This window comes from Mustelus asterias, chromosome 1 (genome assembly GCF_964213995.1).
Source record: "Mustelus asterias chromosome 1, sMusAst1.hap1.1, whole genome shotgun sequence".
Lineage (NCBI taxonomy): Eukaryota > Metazoa > Chordata > Chondrichthyes > Carcharhiniformes > Triakidae > Mustelus > Mustelus asterias.
The window spans coordinates 175,646,921-175,664,287 of record NC_135801.1 but is presented as its reverse complement, the minus strand read 5'-3'; the positions used below and the strand labels follow the sequence as shown (position 1 = coordinate 175,664,287).

The following is a 17,367-nucleotide window of genomic DNA, read 5'->3' as shown; positions in this document are numbered from 1 at the left end:
CCTGATGGCCACCTTTGTGTGCGGCTGCATCAAGCTGTGTGTAGATCCTCGGTACAGTAACAACAAGTGCCACTATTTTTTGAGGTTCTACCTGTCCCAAGTGTTGCGGAGGATGGGTCTGGCCACATTGCCACAGAACGCTCCAAGTAGTTGGACCGTACCGCAGCACCTGTCCTTCGTGGAGAAATTCTTCCGGTAACACACCTTTGACCACATGGCTATCAAGCAATGGTCAGCACGTAATGTCCTTGAGGCCCTGAGAGAAAAGGAGACGGCAGATCCTGTCGGATGGTTCCCTGAACGGACTGTCAATGTCATTTGGCAGAATGCCTCATCACCAGAACTCACAAACAAGCACCAAGACCTGGCTTGGCTGGTGGTGAGAAGGGCACTCCCCGTCAGATCCTTTATGCACGCCCGAGGTCTCAACCTCACCGCACGCTGCCCTCGAAGCGGCTGCGGGGCTGATGAGACGGTCGCACACCTCCTTGTGGAATGTGCCTTTGCAAAGAAGGTCTGGAGTGAGATGCAGTGATATTTGTCGCGGTTCGTCCCGGGCAGCTCGGTGACGCAGGACTCTGTGCTCTACGGGCTGTTTCCGGGGATCCACACCGAGACAAATATCAACTGCTGCTGGAGGGTCATCAACTCGGTGAAGGACGCGCTTTGGTCCGCCCGAAACTTGCTGATCTTCCAGCTGAAAGAATTGTCCTCGACCGAGTGTTGCAGACTGGCACATTCCAAGGTCCAGGACTACGTGCTCAGGGACGCGCTCAAGCTTGGGGCAGCCGCCGCCAAGGCACAATGGGGAAAGACCACCGTGTAAAGCGTCTCAACCGAGGCAGACCGAGGGCCGGGTAACTGCAGAATACCCTCGGCCTGCGAAACTGTGTGCCAACCTGAAAAATAACGGCACACAGTAAACTCTGACACATGGATATAGTTTCAAGAAATGAAATGTAACGAAATGTAATGTTTTGTAAATAAGCACTGTGTTGTCCTGTAAAAATGATTCTTTTTTGCACTGTTTATGACTTTTGGATCTGTCATTTTGCAATGTTTTATTGGAGAGTTTTGTTTTGTGAATAAAGTATATTTTTGAAATTTAAAAAAATCTATTTCCAAGTCAGAATGGTGTGTGGCTTGGAGGGGCACTTCCAGGTCGTGGTATTTCCGTGCATCTGCTGCCCTTGTCCTTTTGATTTGATTTTTTTGATTTATTATTGTTACATGTATTAGTATACAGTGAAAAGTATTGTTTCTTGCGCGCTATACAAAGCATACCATTCATAGAGAAGAAAACGAGAGAGTGCAGAATGTAATGTTACAGTCATAGCTAGGGTGTAGAGAAAGATCAACTTAATGCAAGGTAGGTCCGTTCAAAAGTCTGACAGCAGCAGGGAAGAAGCTGTTCTTGAGTCGGTTGGTACGTGACCTCAGACTTTTGTATCTTTTTCCCGACGGAAGAAGGAAAAAGAGAGAATGTCCAAGGTCCTTGATTATGCTGGCTGCTTTTCCGAGGCAGCAGGAAGTGTAGACAGAGTCAATGGATGGGTGGTTGGTTTGCGTGATGGACTGGGCTTCGTTCGCGACCCTTTGTAGTTTCTTGTGGTCTTGGGCAGAGCAGGAGCCATACCAAGCTGTGATACAACCAGGAAGAATGCTTTCTGTGGTGCATCTGTAAAGGTTGGTGAGAGTTGTAGCTGACATGCCAAATTTCCTTAGCCTCCTGAGGAAGTAGAGGCGTTGGTGGGCTTTCTTAATGGAGGCATGGAGGGACCAGGACAGGTTGTTGGTGATCTGAACACCTAGAAACTTGAAGCTTTTGACCATTTCCACTTCATTCCCGTTGATGTAGACAGTGGCATGTTCTCCACTACGCTTCCTGAAGTCGATGACGGTCTCCTTCGTTTTGTTAACATTGAGGGATAGATGATTGTCCTTGCACCTATTAACCAGATTCTCTAACTCTTTCCTGTGCTCCATCTCATCATTGTTCCAGATCCGACCCACTACGATGGTGTCATCAGCAAACTTGAAGATTGAGTTGGAGGGGAATTTGGCCACACAGTCATAGGTGTATAAGGAGTATAGTAAAGGGCTGAGGACACAGCCTTGTGGGGCACCGGTGTTGAGGATGGTCGTGCAGGAGGTGTTGTTGCCTATCCTTACTGATTGTGTTCTGTAGGTTAGGAAATCTAGGTTCCAGTCCCAGAGGGAGGAGCCAAGCCCCAGGCTCCTTGTTACTTGGATCATTGTCAAGCAATATCTTGATTTTAAATTTCTCATCCTTGTTTTCAAATCACTCTGTGGTCCAGCCTCTCCCTAACTATGTAGCCGCACAGCTCTTTTAGATATCTGTGTTGTAATGGTGTTGGTTGCAGAACATGTCTGATAAGGAAGTCTTTGTAGTCTTTTGTACTTTAACAATAAGTCTTTATTAACTACTTGTAACTAACTATATGCAATTATATAGTAAAGGGTACAGGCATGGAGCGATCACCATCTCTAGGTCTTACATGTCTCTGGCCAACAGCCCACTGGCCCTAGGTCTGGGCCACGTGAATTTTTACTGTGTGGGTGGTACTGTACTCAGTCCCACATTAACCCTGTATATACCAAACCCTTGTACTCCTCTAATTCTGACCTCTTGATCAACCCTAGTTTTATTCACTCCACTATTAGCAGCCATGCCTTAAGCTGCCATGTATTCTCTCCACACACCTCTCCGTATCTCTTTTTCACTTCTCCCCTTTCAGACCCTCAATGTTTGGTCATCTGACCTGCTATCTCCACTTTGTGTGTCATATTTTGTTTCCTAACATGCCAGTGTTGGCTCATGGGATGATTTAATACATTAAAAGTGCTGTCTAAAACTACGCTGCTACGTATTTTATAAGTAATGAGAAAGAAGGGTGGGGCCTCCTCCTGATACTGCCTGATGAGTGGCACAGTGGTTCGCACTGCTGCCTCACAGTGCCAGGGACCCGGGTTCAATCCCGGCCTCGGGTGACTGTCTGTGTGGAGTTTGCGCATTCTCTCCATGTCTGAATGTGTTTCCTCCGGGTATTCAGGTTTCCTCCCACAGTCCAAAGATGTGCGGGTTAGATAGATTGGCCATGCTAAATTCCCCCTTCAGTGTCAGGTGGACTAGCAGGGTAAATATGGGGGGTTCATAGAATCCCGACAGTGCAGAAGGAGACCATCTGGCCCACCGAGCCTGCACTGACTGCAATCCCACCCAGGCTCTATTCCCGTAACCCCATAAATCTACTGCGCTGTAAAGCAGCAGCGCTGACCAGTGTGCCACGGTGCCGGGTTACAGGTGGATAGGGCCTGGACAGGACTGTTGTTGGTGCAGGCTCGATGGGCCGAATGGCTTGTTTCTGCACTGTAGGGACGCTATGAGTCTACATTGTGAAAGGTGCTATATCAATGTAAGTTGTTGTTGTTGTTGTTGGGTGGCTCGGCCGCAGCGCCCCCCTGCGGCAGCCGGGCAGAGTGCAGGGGCGGTGACGTCACGGGAAGTGGCGGTTGGGCGGGGTGAGAAGCAGTCCGCGGCAGCTGGGGCGACATGGGGCTGTTTGGAAAATCACAGGAGCGGCCGCCCAAAGACCTGGTAATTATACACATCTCAAATACTGATTTACACACCGTACAACCGAACCCAGGAACTATCAGCTTGCCGGGGACGTCTGCGCAAAAAAATAAAAAGTGGCTACACGGTTCCCGGTTTAAATAGGACTTTCCAAACGGCGAAACCGCCTTCTCCGCTCTGTGTTTCCCCCTCTCTCTCTCTCTCTCCTGTGATCGATGTTGTTGGCGCTGGGTAAACCTAACTTTGTGGTGGTGGGGAGGGGGCTGGCAGCTGGCGGAAGTCCCGCCTCTCCTGCTGCTTATTGGCCCCTCGCAGCCTCAGTCTGTGTGTGAGTGGGTGAGCCGGCTGCCAGTCAGCTGACGTCACAATGCGGGGGGCAGCCGGCGAGTTAGACAGAGCTGTTCTCTCACTCTGAGGAAGTAGAGTTGCTGCATGTAGAGAGATCTCCATTGCTCCTCAATGCACTGCTCTCCTCTCTCACAGACTGCTCCAGGTCCTCACTGCACTCCTTCAGGCCCATCACTGCTCTGCTCTCTCATAGACTGCTCCAGGCCCATCACTGCACTACTCCAGGTCCTCACTGCACTGCTCCAGGTCCTCACTGCACTGCTCCAGGTCCTCACTGCACTGCTCCAGGCCCATCATTGCACTGCTCTCTCATAGACTGCTCCAGGCCCATCACTGCACTGCTCTCTCATAGACTGCTCCAGGCCCATCACTGCACTGCTCTCTCATAGACTGCTCCAGGCCCATCACTGCACTGCTCTCTCATAGACTGCTCCAGGCCCATCACTGCACTGCACTCAGACTGCTCCAGGCCCATCACTGTACTGCTCTCTCATAGACTGCTCCAGGCCCATCACTGCACTGCTCTCTCATAGACTGCTCCAGGCCCATCACTGCACTGCACTCAGACTGCTCCAGGCCCATCACTGTACTGCTCTCTCATAGACTGCTCCAGGCCCATCACTGTACTGCTCTCTCATAGACTGCTCCAGGCCCATCACTGCACTGCTCTCTCATAGACTGCTCCAGGCCCATCACTAGACTGCTCCAGGCCCATCACTGTACTGCTCTCTCATAGACTGCTCCAGGCCCATCACTGCACTGCTCTCTCATAGACTGCTCCAGGCCCATCACTAGACTGCTCCAGGCCCATCACTGCACTGCTGTCTCATAGACTGCTCCAGGCCCATCACTGCACTGCTCTCTCATAGACTGCTCCAGGCCCATCACTGCACTGCTGTCTCATAGACTGCTCCAGGCCCATCACTGCACTGCTCTCTCATAGACTGCTCCAGGCCCATCACTGCACTGCTCTCAGACTGCTCCAGGTCCTCACTGCACTGCTCCAGGTCCTCACTGCACTGCTCCAGGTCCTCACTGCACTGCTCTCTCGTAGACTGCTCCAGGCCCATCACTGCACTGCACTGCTCTGCTCTCCTCTCTCATAAACTGCTCCAGGCCATCACTGCTCTGCTCCAGGTCCTCACTGCACTGCTGTCTCATAGACTGCTCCAGGTCCCTCACTGCACTGCTCCCTCACTGCACTGCTCCCTCACTGCACTGCTCCCTCACTGCACTGCTCCCTCACTGCACTGTTCCCTCACTGCACTGCTCTCTCATAGACTGCTCCAGGTCCATCACTGCACTGCTCCCTCACTGCACTGCTCTCTCATAGACTGCTCCAGGTCCAACAAGACTTCCTTCCCTCTTCCTATTTCTCATCTGCATGCTTTGTTTGTTTATTTATTCGTATCACAAGTAGGCTTACGTTAACACTGCAATGTAGTTACTATGAAAATCCTCTAGCTGCCCCTTGCCAACAACCACTGTCATTTACCACATGCACCCTGATGACACCCATTCCCCACCTCATCATCGCCTCTCTTGACCCCTCCACTATCTCTAAATTTTCAGACTGCCTGCCAGCCACCCAAGATTGGCCTCTTGTGCCCATTATCCCAGCCCACGCCGTTAGTGGCCATGCCTTAAGTCCATAAAGGGTAGCCAAGGTAGATAGATAGATGGACAAGTACCCAAGGCTGGATGGGATCCATTAAGGTAGACAAGCCCCGGGGCCAGATGGGGTCTATCCCAGGTTACTGCAGGAGGCAAGGAGAGAAATAGCTGGGGCCTTTATAAATATCTTCACATCCTCTTTGACCACGGACGAGGTTCCAGAGGACTGGAGAATAGCCTAAATGTTGCTCCCTTGTTTAAGAAAGGAAGCCGGGGTAATCCAGGAAATTATAGGTCGGTGAGCCTGGTGTCAGTGGTGGGGAAACTTTTGGAGAAGATGTTGAGGAATAGGATATATGCACGTTTGGAAGAAAATGGATTAGTTAGTGACAAGCAGCATGCTTTTGTACGAGGAAGGTCATGTCTCACCAATTTGATTGAGGTTTTTGAAGAGGTGACAAGAGGTCGTGTCGTGAATGTAGCCCAATCCATCACACAAACCAGCCTCCCATTCATTGACTCTGTCTACACTTCCCACTGCCTCGGCAAAGCAGCCAACATAACTAAGGACCCCACTCACCCTGGACATACTCTCTTCCACCTTCTTCTGTCGGGAAAAAGATACAAAAGTCTCAGGTCGCGTACCAACTGACCCAAGAACAGCTTATTCCCTGCTGCCATCAGACTTTTGAATGAACGTACCTTGCATTAAGTTGATCTTTCTCTACACCCTGGTTATGACTGTAACATTACATTCTGCATTCTTGTTTCCTTCTCTATGAATGGTATGCTTTGTCTGTATAGCGCGCAAAAAACAGTATTTTTTACTGTATACTAATACACGTGACAATAATAAATCAACTCAAATTTAAAGATAATTGATGAGGAAAAGTTTTAAGGTTTACTTATTAGTGTCACAAGTAGATTACATTCACACTGCAGTGAAGTTACTGTGATAATCCCCTAGTCGCCATTCTCCAGCATCTGTTTGGGTACACTGAGGGAGAATTTAGCCTGGCCAATGCACCTAACCGGACTGTGGGAGGAAACCCATGCAGACATGGGGAGAATGTGCAGATTCCACCCAAGCCAGGAATCGAACCCGGGTCCCTGGCGCCGTGAGGCAGCAGTGCTAACTACTCTGCCACCATGAAATGCTGTGGATGTAGTTTATATGGACTTTAGTTAGGCGTTTGACAAAGTCCCACATGGCAGACTGGAACAAAAACTAAAATTGCATGGGTTTTGGACTGGACAGGTTAGATGGATACAGAACTGGCTTGGTTACGGTACGGCATGGTAGCACAGTGGTTAGCACTGCTGCTTCACAGCTCCAGGGTCCCGGGTTCGATTCCCGGCTCGGGTCACTGTCTGTGTGGAGTTTGCACATTCTCCTCGTGTCTGCGTGGGTTTCCTCCGGGTGCTCCGGTTTCCTCCCACAGTCCAAAGATAGAAACATAGATGTGCGGGTTAGGTTGATTGGCCAGGTTAAAATTGCCCCTGACATGCGTAGGTTAGAGGGATTAGCGGGTAAATATGTGGGGGTAGGGCCTGGGTGGGGTTGTGGTCGGTGCAGACTCGATGGGCCGAATGGCCTCCTTCTGCACTGTAGGGTTTCTATGTTTCTATGTTACAGAAGACAGAGAGTAATGGTGGTAGGGTGTTTTTCAGAATGGAGATCTGTAGATAGTGGTGTTCCGCAGGGATCAGTGCTGGGACCTTTTTGCTGTAGTATATATAAATGATCTGGAGAAAATGGTGGGTGTCTGATTATTAAGTTTGCAGATGTCGCAAAGATTGGTGGAGTTGCTGATATTGCTGGAGATTGTCAGAGCATGCAACAGGATAAAGATAGATTGGAGACTTGGGCACAGAAATGGCAGAAGGAATTTAATCCAGACAAATGCGAGTTGATGCATTCTGGAGGATCAAATTTAGATGTGAGTTATACTGTAAATGGCAGCACCCATAGGAATATTAATATAATGGGATCTGGGTGTGTAGGTCCACAGTTCCCTACAAGTAGCAACACAGGTGGCCAAGGTGATTTAGAAGGCATGCTTGCCTTCGTCTGTTGGGGCATTGTGTATAAGAGTTGGGAAATCATGTTGCAGCTACATAAAACCTTGGTTAGGCCGCATTTGGAGTATTGAGTGCAATTCTGGTCACCACACTACTAGAAGGACGTGGAAGCTTTGGGGAGAGTACAAAGAAGGTTCACCAAGATGTTGCCTGGTCTCGAGGTTGAATAAACGAGGATTGTTTTCCCTGGAAAGACGGAGGCTGAGGGGAGACCTGAGAGAGGTCTACAAAATTATGAGAGGCGTAGAAAAGGTGAATAGTCAGAGGCTTTTTCCCAGGGTGGAAGTGTCAATTACAAGGGGGCACAGGTTTAAGTTGAGAGAGGGAAAGTTTAAGGGAGGTGTGCGGGTGATGTTTTTTATGCAGAGAGTGGTGGGTGCCGGGAACGCGCTGCCAGAGGTGGTGGAAGCTGGAACATTAGCTACATTTAAAAGGCATCTGGATGGGTACATGAATAGGGAGGGAATAGAGGAATCCGGACCAAGTAAGGGCGGAAGGCTTTTTTTAGTTTAGTTACGATATCATGATCAGCACAGGTTTAGAAGGCTGAAGGACCTGTTCCTGTGCTCTACTTTTCTTTGTTCTTTGACCATAGAAAGCATTCTTTCTGGTTGTGTCATAGCTTAGTATGGTTCTTGCTCTGCCCAAGACCTCAAGGAACTACAAAAAGTCATGAATGTAGCCCAATCCATCTCGCAAACCAGCCTCCCATCCATTGACTCTGTCTACACTTCCCGCTGCCTCGGCAAAGCAGCCACCATAATTAAGGACCCCATGCACCCCGCACATTCTCACTTCCACCTTCTTCCATCGGGAAAAAGATACAAAAGTCTGAGGTCACGTACCAACCGACTCAAGAACAGCTTCTTCCCTGCTGCTGTCAGACGTTTGAATGGACTTACCTTGCATTAAGTTGATCTTTCTCTACACCCTAGCTATGACTGTAACACTACATAGAACAGTACAGCACAGAACAGGCCCTTCGGCCCACGATGTTGTGCCGAGCTTTATCTGAAACCAAGATCAAGCTATCCCACTCCCTATCATCCTGGTGTGCTCCATGTGCCTATCCAATAACCGCTTAAATGTTCCTAAAGTGTCTGACTCCACTATCACTGCAGGCAGTCCATTCCACACCCCAACCACTCTCTGCGTAAAGAACCTACCTCTGATATCCTTCCTGTATCTCCCACCACGAACCCTATAGTTATGCCCCCTTGTAATAGCTCCATCCACCCGAGGAAATAGTCTTTGAACGTTCACTCTATCTATCCCCTTCATCATTTTATAAACCTCTATTAAGTCTCCCCTCAGCCTCCTCCGCTCCAGAGAGAACAGCCCTAGCTCCCTCAACCTTTCCTCATAAGACCTACCCTCCAAACCAGGCAGCATCCTGGTAAATCTCCTCTGCACTCTTTCCAGCGCTTCCACATTCTTCTTATAGTGAGGTGACCAGAACTGCACACAATATTCCAAATGTGGTCTCACCAAGGTCCTGTACAGTTGCAGCATAACCCCACGGCTCTTAAACTCCAACTCCCTGTTAATAAAAGCTAACACACTATAGGCCTTCTTCACAGCTCTATCCACTTGAGTGGCAACCTTTAGAGATCTGTGGATATGAACCCCAAGATCTCTCTGTTCCTCCACAGTCTTCAGAACCCTACCTTTGACCCTGTAATCCACATTTAAATTAGTCCTACCAAAATGAATCACCTCACATTTATCAGGGTTAAACTCCATTTGCCATTTTTCAGCCCAGCTTTGCATCCTATCTATGTCTCTTTGCAGTCTACAACAGCCCTCCACCTCATCCACTACTCCACCAATCTTGGTGTCATCAGCAAATTTACTGATCCACCCTTCAGCCCCCTCCTCTAAGTCATTAATAAAAATCACAAAGAGCAGAGGACCAAGCACTGATCCCTGCGGCACTCCGCTAGCAACCTGCCTCCAATCCGAAAATTTTCCATCGACCACCACCCTCTGTCTTCGATCAGACAGCCAGTTACCTATCCAATCGGCCAACTTTCCCTCTATCCCACACCTCCTCACTTTCATCATAAGCCGACCATGGGGGACCTTATCAAACGCCTTACTAAAATCCATGTATATGACATCAACTGCCCTACCTTCATCAACACACTTAGTTACCTCCTCAAAAAATTCTATCAAATTTGTGAGGCACGACTTGCCCTTCACGAATCCGTGATGACTATCCCGGATTAATCCGCATCTTTCTAAATGGTCATAAATCCCATCTCTAAGGACCTTTTCCATCAGGGTTAAACTCCATTTGCCATTTTTCAGCCCAGCCTTGCATCCTATCTATGAGGCCCTCCACCTCATCCACTACTCCAACAATCTTGGTGTCATCAGCAAATTTACTGATCCATCCTTCAGCCCCCTCCTCTAAGTCATTAATAAAAATCACAAAGAGCAGAGGACCAAGCACTGATCCCTGTGGCACAGAACTACGTTCTGCACTCTCTCGTTTCCTTCTCTATGAACAGTATGTTTTGTCTGAATAGCACACAAGAAACAATACTTTTCATTGTATGTTAATACATGTGACAATAATAAATCAGATCAAAGATATAAGAACAGAATTAAGCTATTTGGCCCATCGAGCCTGCTCCGCCATTCGATCATGGCTGATATGTTTTTCCACTCCACTCTCCCGCCTTCCCCCTGTAACCTCTGATCCCCTTACCTCTCTATCCCCGTCTTATAGCTCTGGAATTCTGTCCTCAAATCACCATCTTTCAGATAAGATGTTAAACTGACGCCCTCTCTGTCCTCTGAGTTGGGCATAAAAGATTCCACTGAATTTTTCGAAGGGAGTTCTACCCAGTATTCTGTCCAGTATTTATTGCTCAAACAAGAGACCTAAAACAAATGATCTAGTTCTTAGCGCATCACATTGCTACTTCTACGACCTTGTACTCAAATTGGCTGCCATGTTTCCTGCTTGTGGTGACATTTAAATTTGCCTGTCGGTTGCATTTGGAAGTCCTGAGGTTGTTAAGCATGGTAAATGCATCGGGCTACGGGGATAGGGTGGGGGGGGCTGGGCCTGGGTGAGGTGCTCTTTTGGAGAGTCGGTGCAAACTCAATGGACCGAATGGCTTCCTTCTGCACTGTAGGGATTCTATGTGGTAATTGAATGTGAAGTCTGACAGTATTTCTTCTAAAAGATAAGACAAGCTTCCTGGATAACTGTTGGTAAGGACTGAGTGAAACATATAAACCAGAAAGGTCACAGGATATGTGATGATTTAGTTGATATAATCCCTAGTGATGGGAAGGCACTAAACCTGGCTCCAGTTCAGCTATTCTGCTTTGAAAGAGAAAATTACTGCTGGCTATCTGCCAGATGAGAACTAAATTTGTGTCAGCTGTTGTTTCTCTCTTTGGGTAGAGTAACTCAGTCACTGTCTAGGGTTACATGTGAAGAAATGAAATACTTGGATTGAAGATCCCCAAAGTCCCGAGTGAATTCTTTTCTGCAGTGCTGCAATTGTGGTTTGTACCTGACTGGTAGGCATTCTGTAATAGCATTGTCACAGAAAGGGAATAATTGAAATAGAGGGCACAAGCTAGTACAGTACGTGTTATTGGAGGAGAAGAGCTCAGGCCATAACAGAACTTGTACGAAAGGATAAAGATTTAAATTAGTTGCAGAAGGGATTGGAGAATAGTACAAGCCAATGGGAATATGGTAAGTACAGAAATAAGTAAGGAATAGGATTTGAATGCAGTTTAACACATGTCGTTTATGTAGATTGGCACCCCAGAGTCCTGCCTGTCCCAAATAGTTGTGATGCCTTACACACCATGATACAGACACGCCCTACTTGCCTGCAGTCTTATAACCACCTGGGAGAGGTGAAAAATAGATTTAAAAACCCTGGCCAATTAAGAAAATATGGAAAACAAACTGAATCTGGATAAAGACCTGCCTCCCATTGTCTGGATAAATATCTCACTATGTTATGAATGCATTAGAATAATCCTCTGATTCATTATTCAGTGATTTATTTTCCTTCCCTATATCTATGATTATTGTTTCTATGGTCTGAGCATGAAGTAAAGACAGTAATACTATATGAAAACCATTGACATGAGTAAATCTCAGATCATTACATTTTGCACAAATAACAAAGGAGTTTACCAGCTGTGCTAGTCATCCATGAGAATTACATTTTTGATTAATCTAAAACAAATGTTATCCCTGTATTTGCAGCTCTACTAATGATAGTCTTGCTGTTAACTTCAATTTGAATTATAAAACCCACTGTTGACTGGATTAATTTATATATTTTAATTCACTCTTGGGTTATGGATGTCACTTAGCAAGGCTAACATTTATTATCCATTCCTAGTTTGTTTATACTTGTTCACGGGAGCTGCCAAAGCCACCATCTCTAATTGCCTTTGAGAGCTGCCTTCTGAAACAGCTCCAGTCCATGTAGCATAGATACATCCATAGTGCTGTTAGAGAGGAAGTTCCAGAATTTTGACCCAATTAAACAGAAGGTGCTGCTAAAAAAGGCTTGGCAAGTTGCTGCAATGCATCTTGTAGAATGGTGTGCACTGCTGTCGCTGTACACTGGTCGACGAGGGAGTGGATGTTTAAAGTGGTGGATGGGATGCTAATCAGGTGAGTTTTTTTTGTCCTGGGTGATATTGAGCTTGTTGAATGTTATTGGAGCTGCACTCATCCAGGCAAATGGAAAGTATTCCATCACACACCTGACTCGTGCCTTGTAGATGGTTGGCAGGCTTTGAGAATGAAGAGATGAGTTACTTGCTGTGGAATTCTCAGCCTTTGACCTGCTCTTGTAGCCACAGTATTTATATGACTACTCCAGTTCAACCTCTGGTCAATGGTAACCCCCAGAATGGCGATGGTAATGTTGTTGAATGTGAAGTGGCAATGGTTAGATTCTTTCTTGTTGGAGATGTTCATTGTCTGCCACTTGTGTGGCACGAATGTTACTTGTCACTTATCATTCTAAGCCAGAATGTTGTCTAGGTCTTGGCTGTGGACTGTTTCAGTATCTGGGGATTGTGAATGATATAGAACATTGTGAATTTATCTGAACGTCCCTACTTTTGACCTAATGATGGAAGGAAGGTAATTGATGAAACAATTGAAGATGGTTGGGCCTATGGCACTACTCAGAGGAACTCCTGCTGCACTTCCTTGCGGCTGAGATGATTGATCTCCAATAATGATTCCAAATATGACTCCAACCAGTGGAGGGTTTTGCCGCTGATTCCTCCTTGGTGTCACACTGGGTCAAATGCTGTCTTGATGTCAAGAGAAGTTGCCTCTTACCTTACCTCTTTTGTCCATGTTGTGATGAAGGCTGTAATGTGGCCCTGGCAGAACCAAACTGAGCTTCAGTGACTAGGATATTAATGTGTAAGTTCTGCTTCTTCGCACTGTCAACTATACTTTTCTGCATTTTGCTTACGATTGAGAGCAGACTGATGGGTGATAATTGGCCAGGTTGGATTTGTCTTGTTTTTGTGGTCAGGACAAACCTGGGCAATTTTCCATGTTGTTGGGTAGGTGACAGTGGTCTGTGCTCTGGCTGTTTGGGAACAGCTTTGCTAGGCACACAGTTCTGGAACACAAGTCTTCTGTACTACTGCTGGGATGAAGTCAAGGCCTTTGCAGCTTTCAGCCACTCCTTTCTGGCACATGGCATGAATCTAATTGGCTGAAGACTGGCATCTGTGATCTTGGGAACTTCAGGAGGAGATAGTTGCAAAAACTTCAGCCTTGTCATTTGCACCATCATTCACAATTGGATGTGGTAGGACTGCAGAGCTTTGATCTGATCCTATGGTTTTGGGACTGTTTAGCTCTGCCTGTAGCATGCTGCTTCTGTTGTTTAGCATGCATGCAGTCTTGTGTTGTAGCTTCAGCAGGTTTTTAGGTATATCTGGTGCTGCTCTTGGCAGGGTGAGGAATATGTCAGACCATGAGGTTACACATTTGTGTTTGAATACAATTTTGCTGCTGCTGATAGCCCTTAGGACCTCATGGATACCCGGTTTTGAATTGCTAGATCTGTTCTGATATATCCTATTTTGCATGATGATAGTGTCATACAACATGTTGGAGGGTATCTTCAATGTGAAGAACAGGACTCTGTCTTCACAGAGACAGGGTGGTGGTCTCTCCTACCAATACTTTCATGGACAGATTCATCTACGACAGGTAGGTTGGTGAGGACAAGTTCAAATAAGTTTTCCTGTATTATTGGTTCTCTTGTCCATAGGCCAACCTGGCAGATACGCGCTTCAGAACTCAGTCATAGAACGATATAGCCCAGAAACAGGCCCTTCAGCCTAACCGGTCCATGCTGACCTTGGCGCCTTCCCAGCTAGTCCCAATTGCCCGTGTTTAGCCCATATCCCTCTCATCCCTTCCCATCCGTGTACTTAAACCAAATGCTTTTTAAATGTTGCAATTATACCTGCTTCAACCACTTTCTCTGGCAGCTCATTCCACAATGCACCAGCACCTCAGGTCCCTTTTAAATCTTTCCCCTATCACCTTAGCACATTGGATTATTATCTAAATGGAAAAAAATTGCAACATGCTAGTGTGCAAAGGGACCTGGGGGTCCTTGTGCATGAGACGCAAAAACCCAGTCTGCAGGTGCAACAGGTGATCAAGAAGGCAAATGGGATGTTGGCCTATATCGCAAGGGGGATAGAATATAAAAGCAGAGACGTCTTGCTGCATCTGTACAGGGCATTGGTGAGGCCGCAGCTGGAATACTGTGTGCAGTATTGGTCCCCTTATTTGCGGAAGGATATATTGGCCTTGGAGGGAGTGCAGAGAAGGTTCACCAGGTTGATACCAGAGATGAGGGGTGTTGATTATGAGGAGAGACTGAGCAGATTGGGTTTGTACTCGTTGGAATTTAGAAGGCTGAGGGGGGATCTTATAAGATAATGAAGGGGCTGGATAGGGTAGAGGTGAAGAGATTCTTTCCACTTAGAAAGGAAGCTAGAACTAGAGGGCACAGCCTCAAAATAAAGGGGAGTCAGTTTAGGACAGAGTTGAGGAGGAACTTCTTCTCTCAGAGGGTGGTGAATCTCTGGAATTCTCTGCCCACTGACGTGGTGGAGGCTACCTCGTTGAATATGTTTAAATCACGGATAGATGGATTCCTGATCGATAAGGGAATTAGGGGTTATGGGGATCAGGCGGGTAAGTGGAACTGATCCACTTCAGATCAGCCATGATCTTATTGAATGGCGGGGCAGGCTCGAGGGGCTAGATGGCCTACCCCTGCTCCTATTTCTTATGTTCTTAAGCCTATGCCCTCTAGTTTTCAGTTCCCCTTCCCATGTTAGTGATCCTACCAAGAAAGTCTCGGTAATGGACTTTGAAGTCTGCCACATAAGATACATTTGGTGCCTCTCAGTGCTTCTTCGGAGAGAGGCTCAACTGGAGGTGTACTGATTCAAAGAACAAAGAAAATTACAGCACAGAACAGGCCCTTCGGCCCACGATGTTGTGCCGAGCTTTGTCTGAAACCCAGATCAAGCTATTTCCTCCCTATCATCCCGAAGTACTCCATGTGCCTATCCAATAGCTTCTTAAATGTTCCTAAAGTTTCTGACTCCACTATCCCTGCAGGCAGTCCATTCCACACCCCAACCACTCTCTGAGTGGAATGATTTGGTGAGTGTGACTGTTGCTCAACTAGTTTTGGCACAAGTCCCCAGATGTGATTGAGGAGAGTCGACTGGGCTGGGTGTGCCTCTGTTGTTGCTATTGAGAAGGTGGTTGTGAATCCTGTTCTGGAGCTACTGCAGTTTGTGTGGTGGAGGTACTCTCAGTACTTGATTTGATTTGATTTATTATTGTCACATATATTAACATACAGTGAAAAGTATTGTTTCTTGCACATTATACAGACAAAACATACCGTTCACAGAGAAGGAAACGAGTGAGTGCAGAATGTAGTGTTACAGTCATAGCTAGGGTGTAGAGAAAGTGCTGTTATGTAGGATGTTCCCATGATTTTAACCTCAAAATAAATGACGTGGTTTTAATACTATTGCAATTTGGTTCTGATTAGATCACAGAATGGGCATTAAAAATAAGAAAGGAGATGAGAGTGATTGACAGACAAATCCGAGGTAAGTAAAGTTTCTTTTTCCATTATGTAGTTCAATTAAATGTTTGATGCAATATTCTGTGTGAAGTGTTGAGGAAGACAATTGGCGTAGGATTTCTGATGGAACTTGTCAGAAGTCTTTTAGTAAAATGTAATGGTTGGGTCTACAATATGGCAGCACGATGGCACAGTGGTTAGCACTGCTGCCTCACAGCGCCAGGGATCTGGGTTCAATTCCGGCCTCAGGTCACTGCCTGCGTGGAGTTAGCACGTTCACCCCGTGTCTGCGGGTGTTTCCTGCGGGTGCTCCGGTTTCCTCCCACAGTCCAAAGATGTGCGGATTAGGGGGATTGGCCATGCATAATTGACCCTAGTCTCAGGGGATTAGCAGAGTAAATGTGGGGGGTTATGGGAATAGGGCCTGGGTGGGATTGTGGTCGGTGCAGACTCGATGGGCTGAGTGGCCTCTTTCTGCACTGTCGGGATTCTATGGGTTCTATAATCCAGATGTTTTTCTAAAATTTCCAAGCACTACAAATAGAATATAACTTTGTCCTTCCAAACTTTGGCTATGTTGAGAGCAATTTTAGATGAACTGGGTTGATATAAACATTTTGCAGAACATTAAATCTTATTGGCGTAGCTGCAGTTTTTAACCCACCCAGCAAAGCAAAGGTATCAATCAAGTTTGGTGCCAACATACTGTCTGAAAGAGCAGCATCACTGGCATTGATTTCTTAAATGTGAATAAACCGGATGTTAATATAACATTTACAAGCTTATTTATTTGATGTATTTAATAAAGAAATAAATGTTACTGGATGGGCCGATTAACTATTCTTTACTCTTTGTTCATATTAATTGGGGTCCCATTCTGTATTTCAATAAAAAGCATCAGACGGGTCCAAGTCCTGAATGTAGAAGGCCAACAAAAGAATGTCAGTGAGGAAGGTATAGTTCATGATATAATGCAGATTTTATAAGAAGATAATAATGGCTCCCCCCATTGTGTGCACCATTTATACCAAGAAGGTTCATTTAGTGGCTTGCATAGAGTTAGCTGATCTGAGCCACGTTTGTGGTCGGGGTAATGCAGTTGGGTCTGAGAGCCCTTGGTTAGCAAGAGGGAAACAGTTATACAAGATTTCCATTCCTGATTTCTGTCTAGTGACCCTTGTTAGAAGCACCGTTGTACGGTTGATGATAGGCTCTGTTAGAATCCGAGGTTGCATTCTGCTTCCCTATTTTAGCCAGTTTTGCATATTCCTTCTGCATTTGTTTGTCAATTTTTACAAATTCTGTTAGAGAAACAAATTAAACATTATTTTTCTCATTAAACTTCACAATATTTACATTTCTTTTTGCGTAGCGTGACTAAGCTCTCGGCATGTTAGTATTTTCCCGAGTCAGAAACTTACGTGGTTAAGTCTCACTTCAGGATTTTAGTTTAATCTAGGCTCGCGATCCAGTATAGCACTGGGGAAGTGCGACTTCCTTGGCAGTGCTGTGAAACCTGTTGACTTGTTCAGGTGGATGTTAATGGTACTTAGGAGTGAAAGTAATAGGGCAATT

At 46.4% G+C, this 17,367-nt stretch overlaps 1 protein-coding gene across 1 annotated transcript in view; it reads left to right on the top strand.

Moving 5' to 3' along the window:
* Positions 1-3,498: 3,498 nt before the first annotated feature.
* chmp3 (charged multivesicular body protein 3) overlaps positions 3,499-17,367 on the top strand; it is a 34,137-nt gene continuing 20,268 nt past the window's right edge. The window contains exons 1-2 of the mRNA XM_078223356.1: positions 3,499-3,619; positions 15,757-15,817. Of these exons, the coding sequence (XP_078079482.1) occupies positions 3,575-3,619; positions 15,757-15,817 (106 nt within the window). The 5' untranslated portion in view covers positions 3,499-3,574. The remainder of the gene's footprint in view (positions 3,620-15,756; positions 15,818-17,367) is intronic.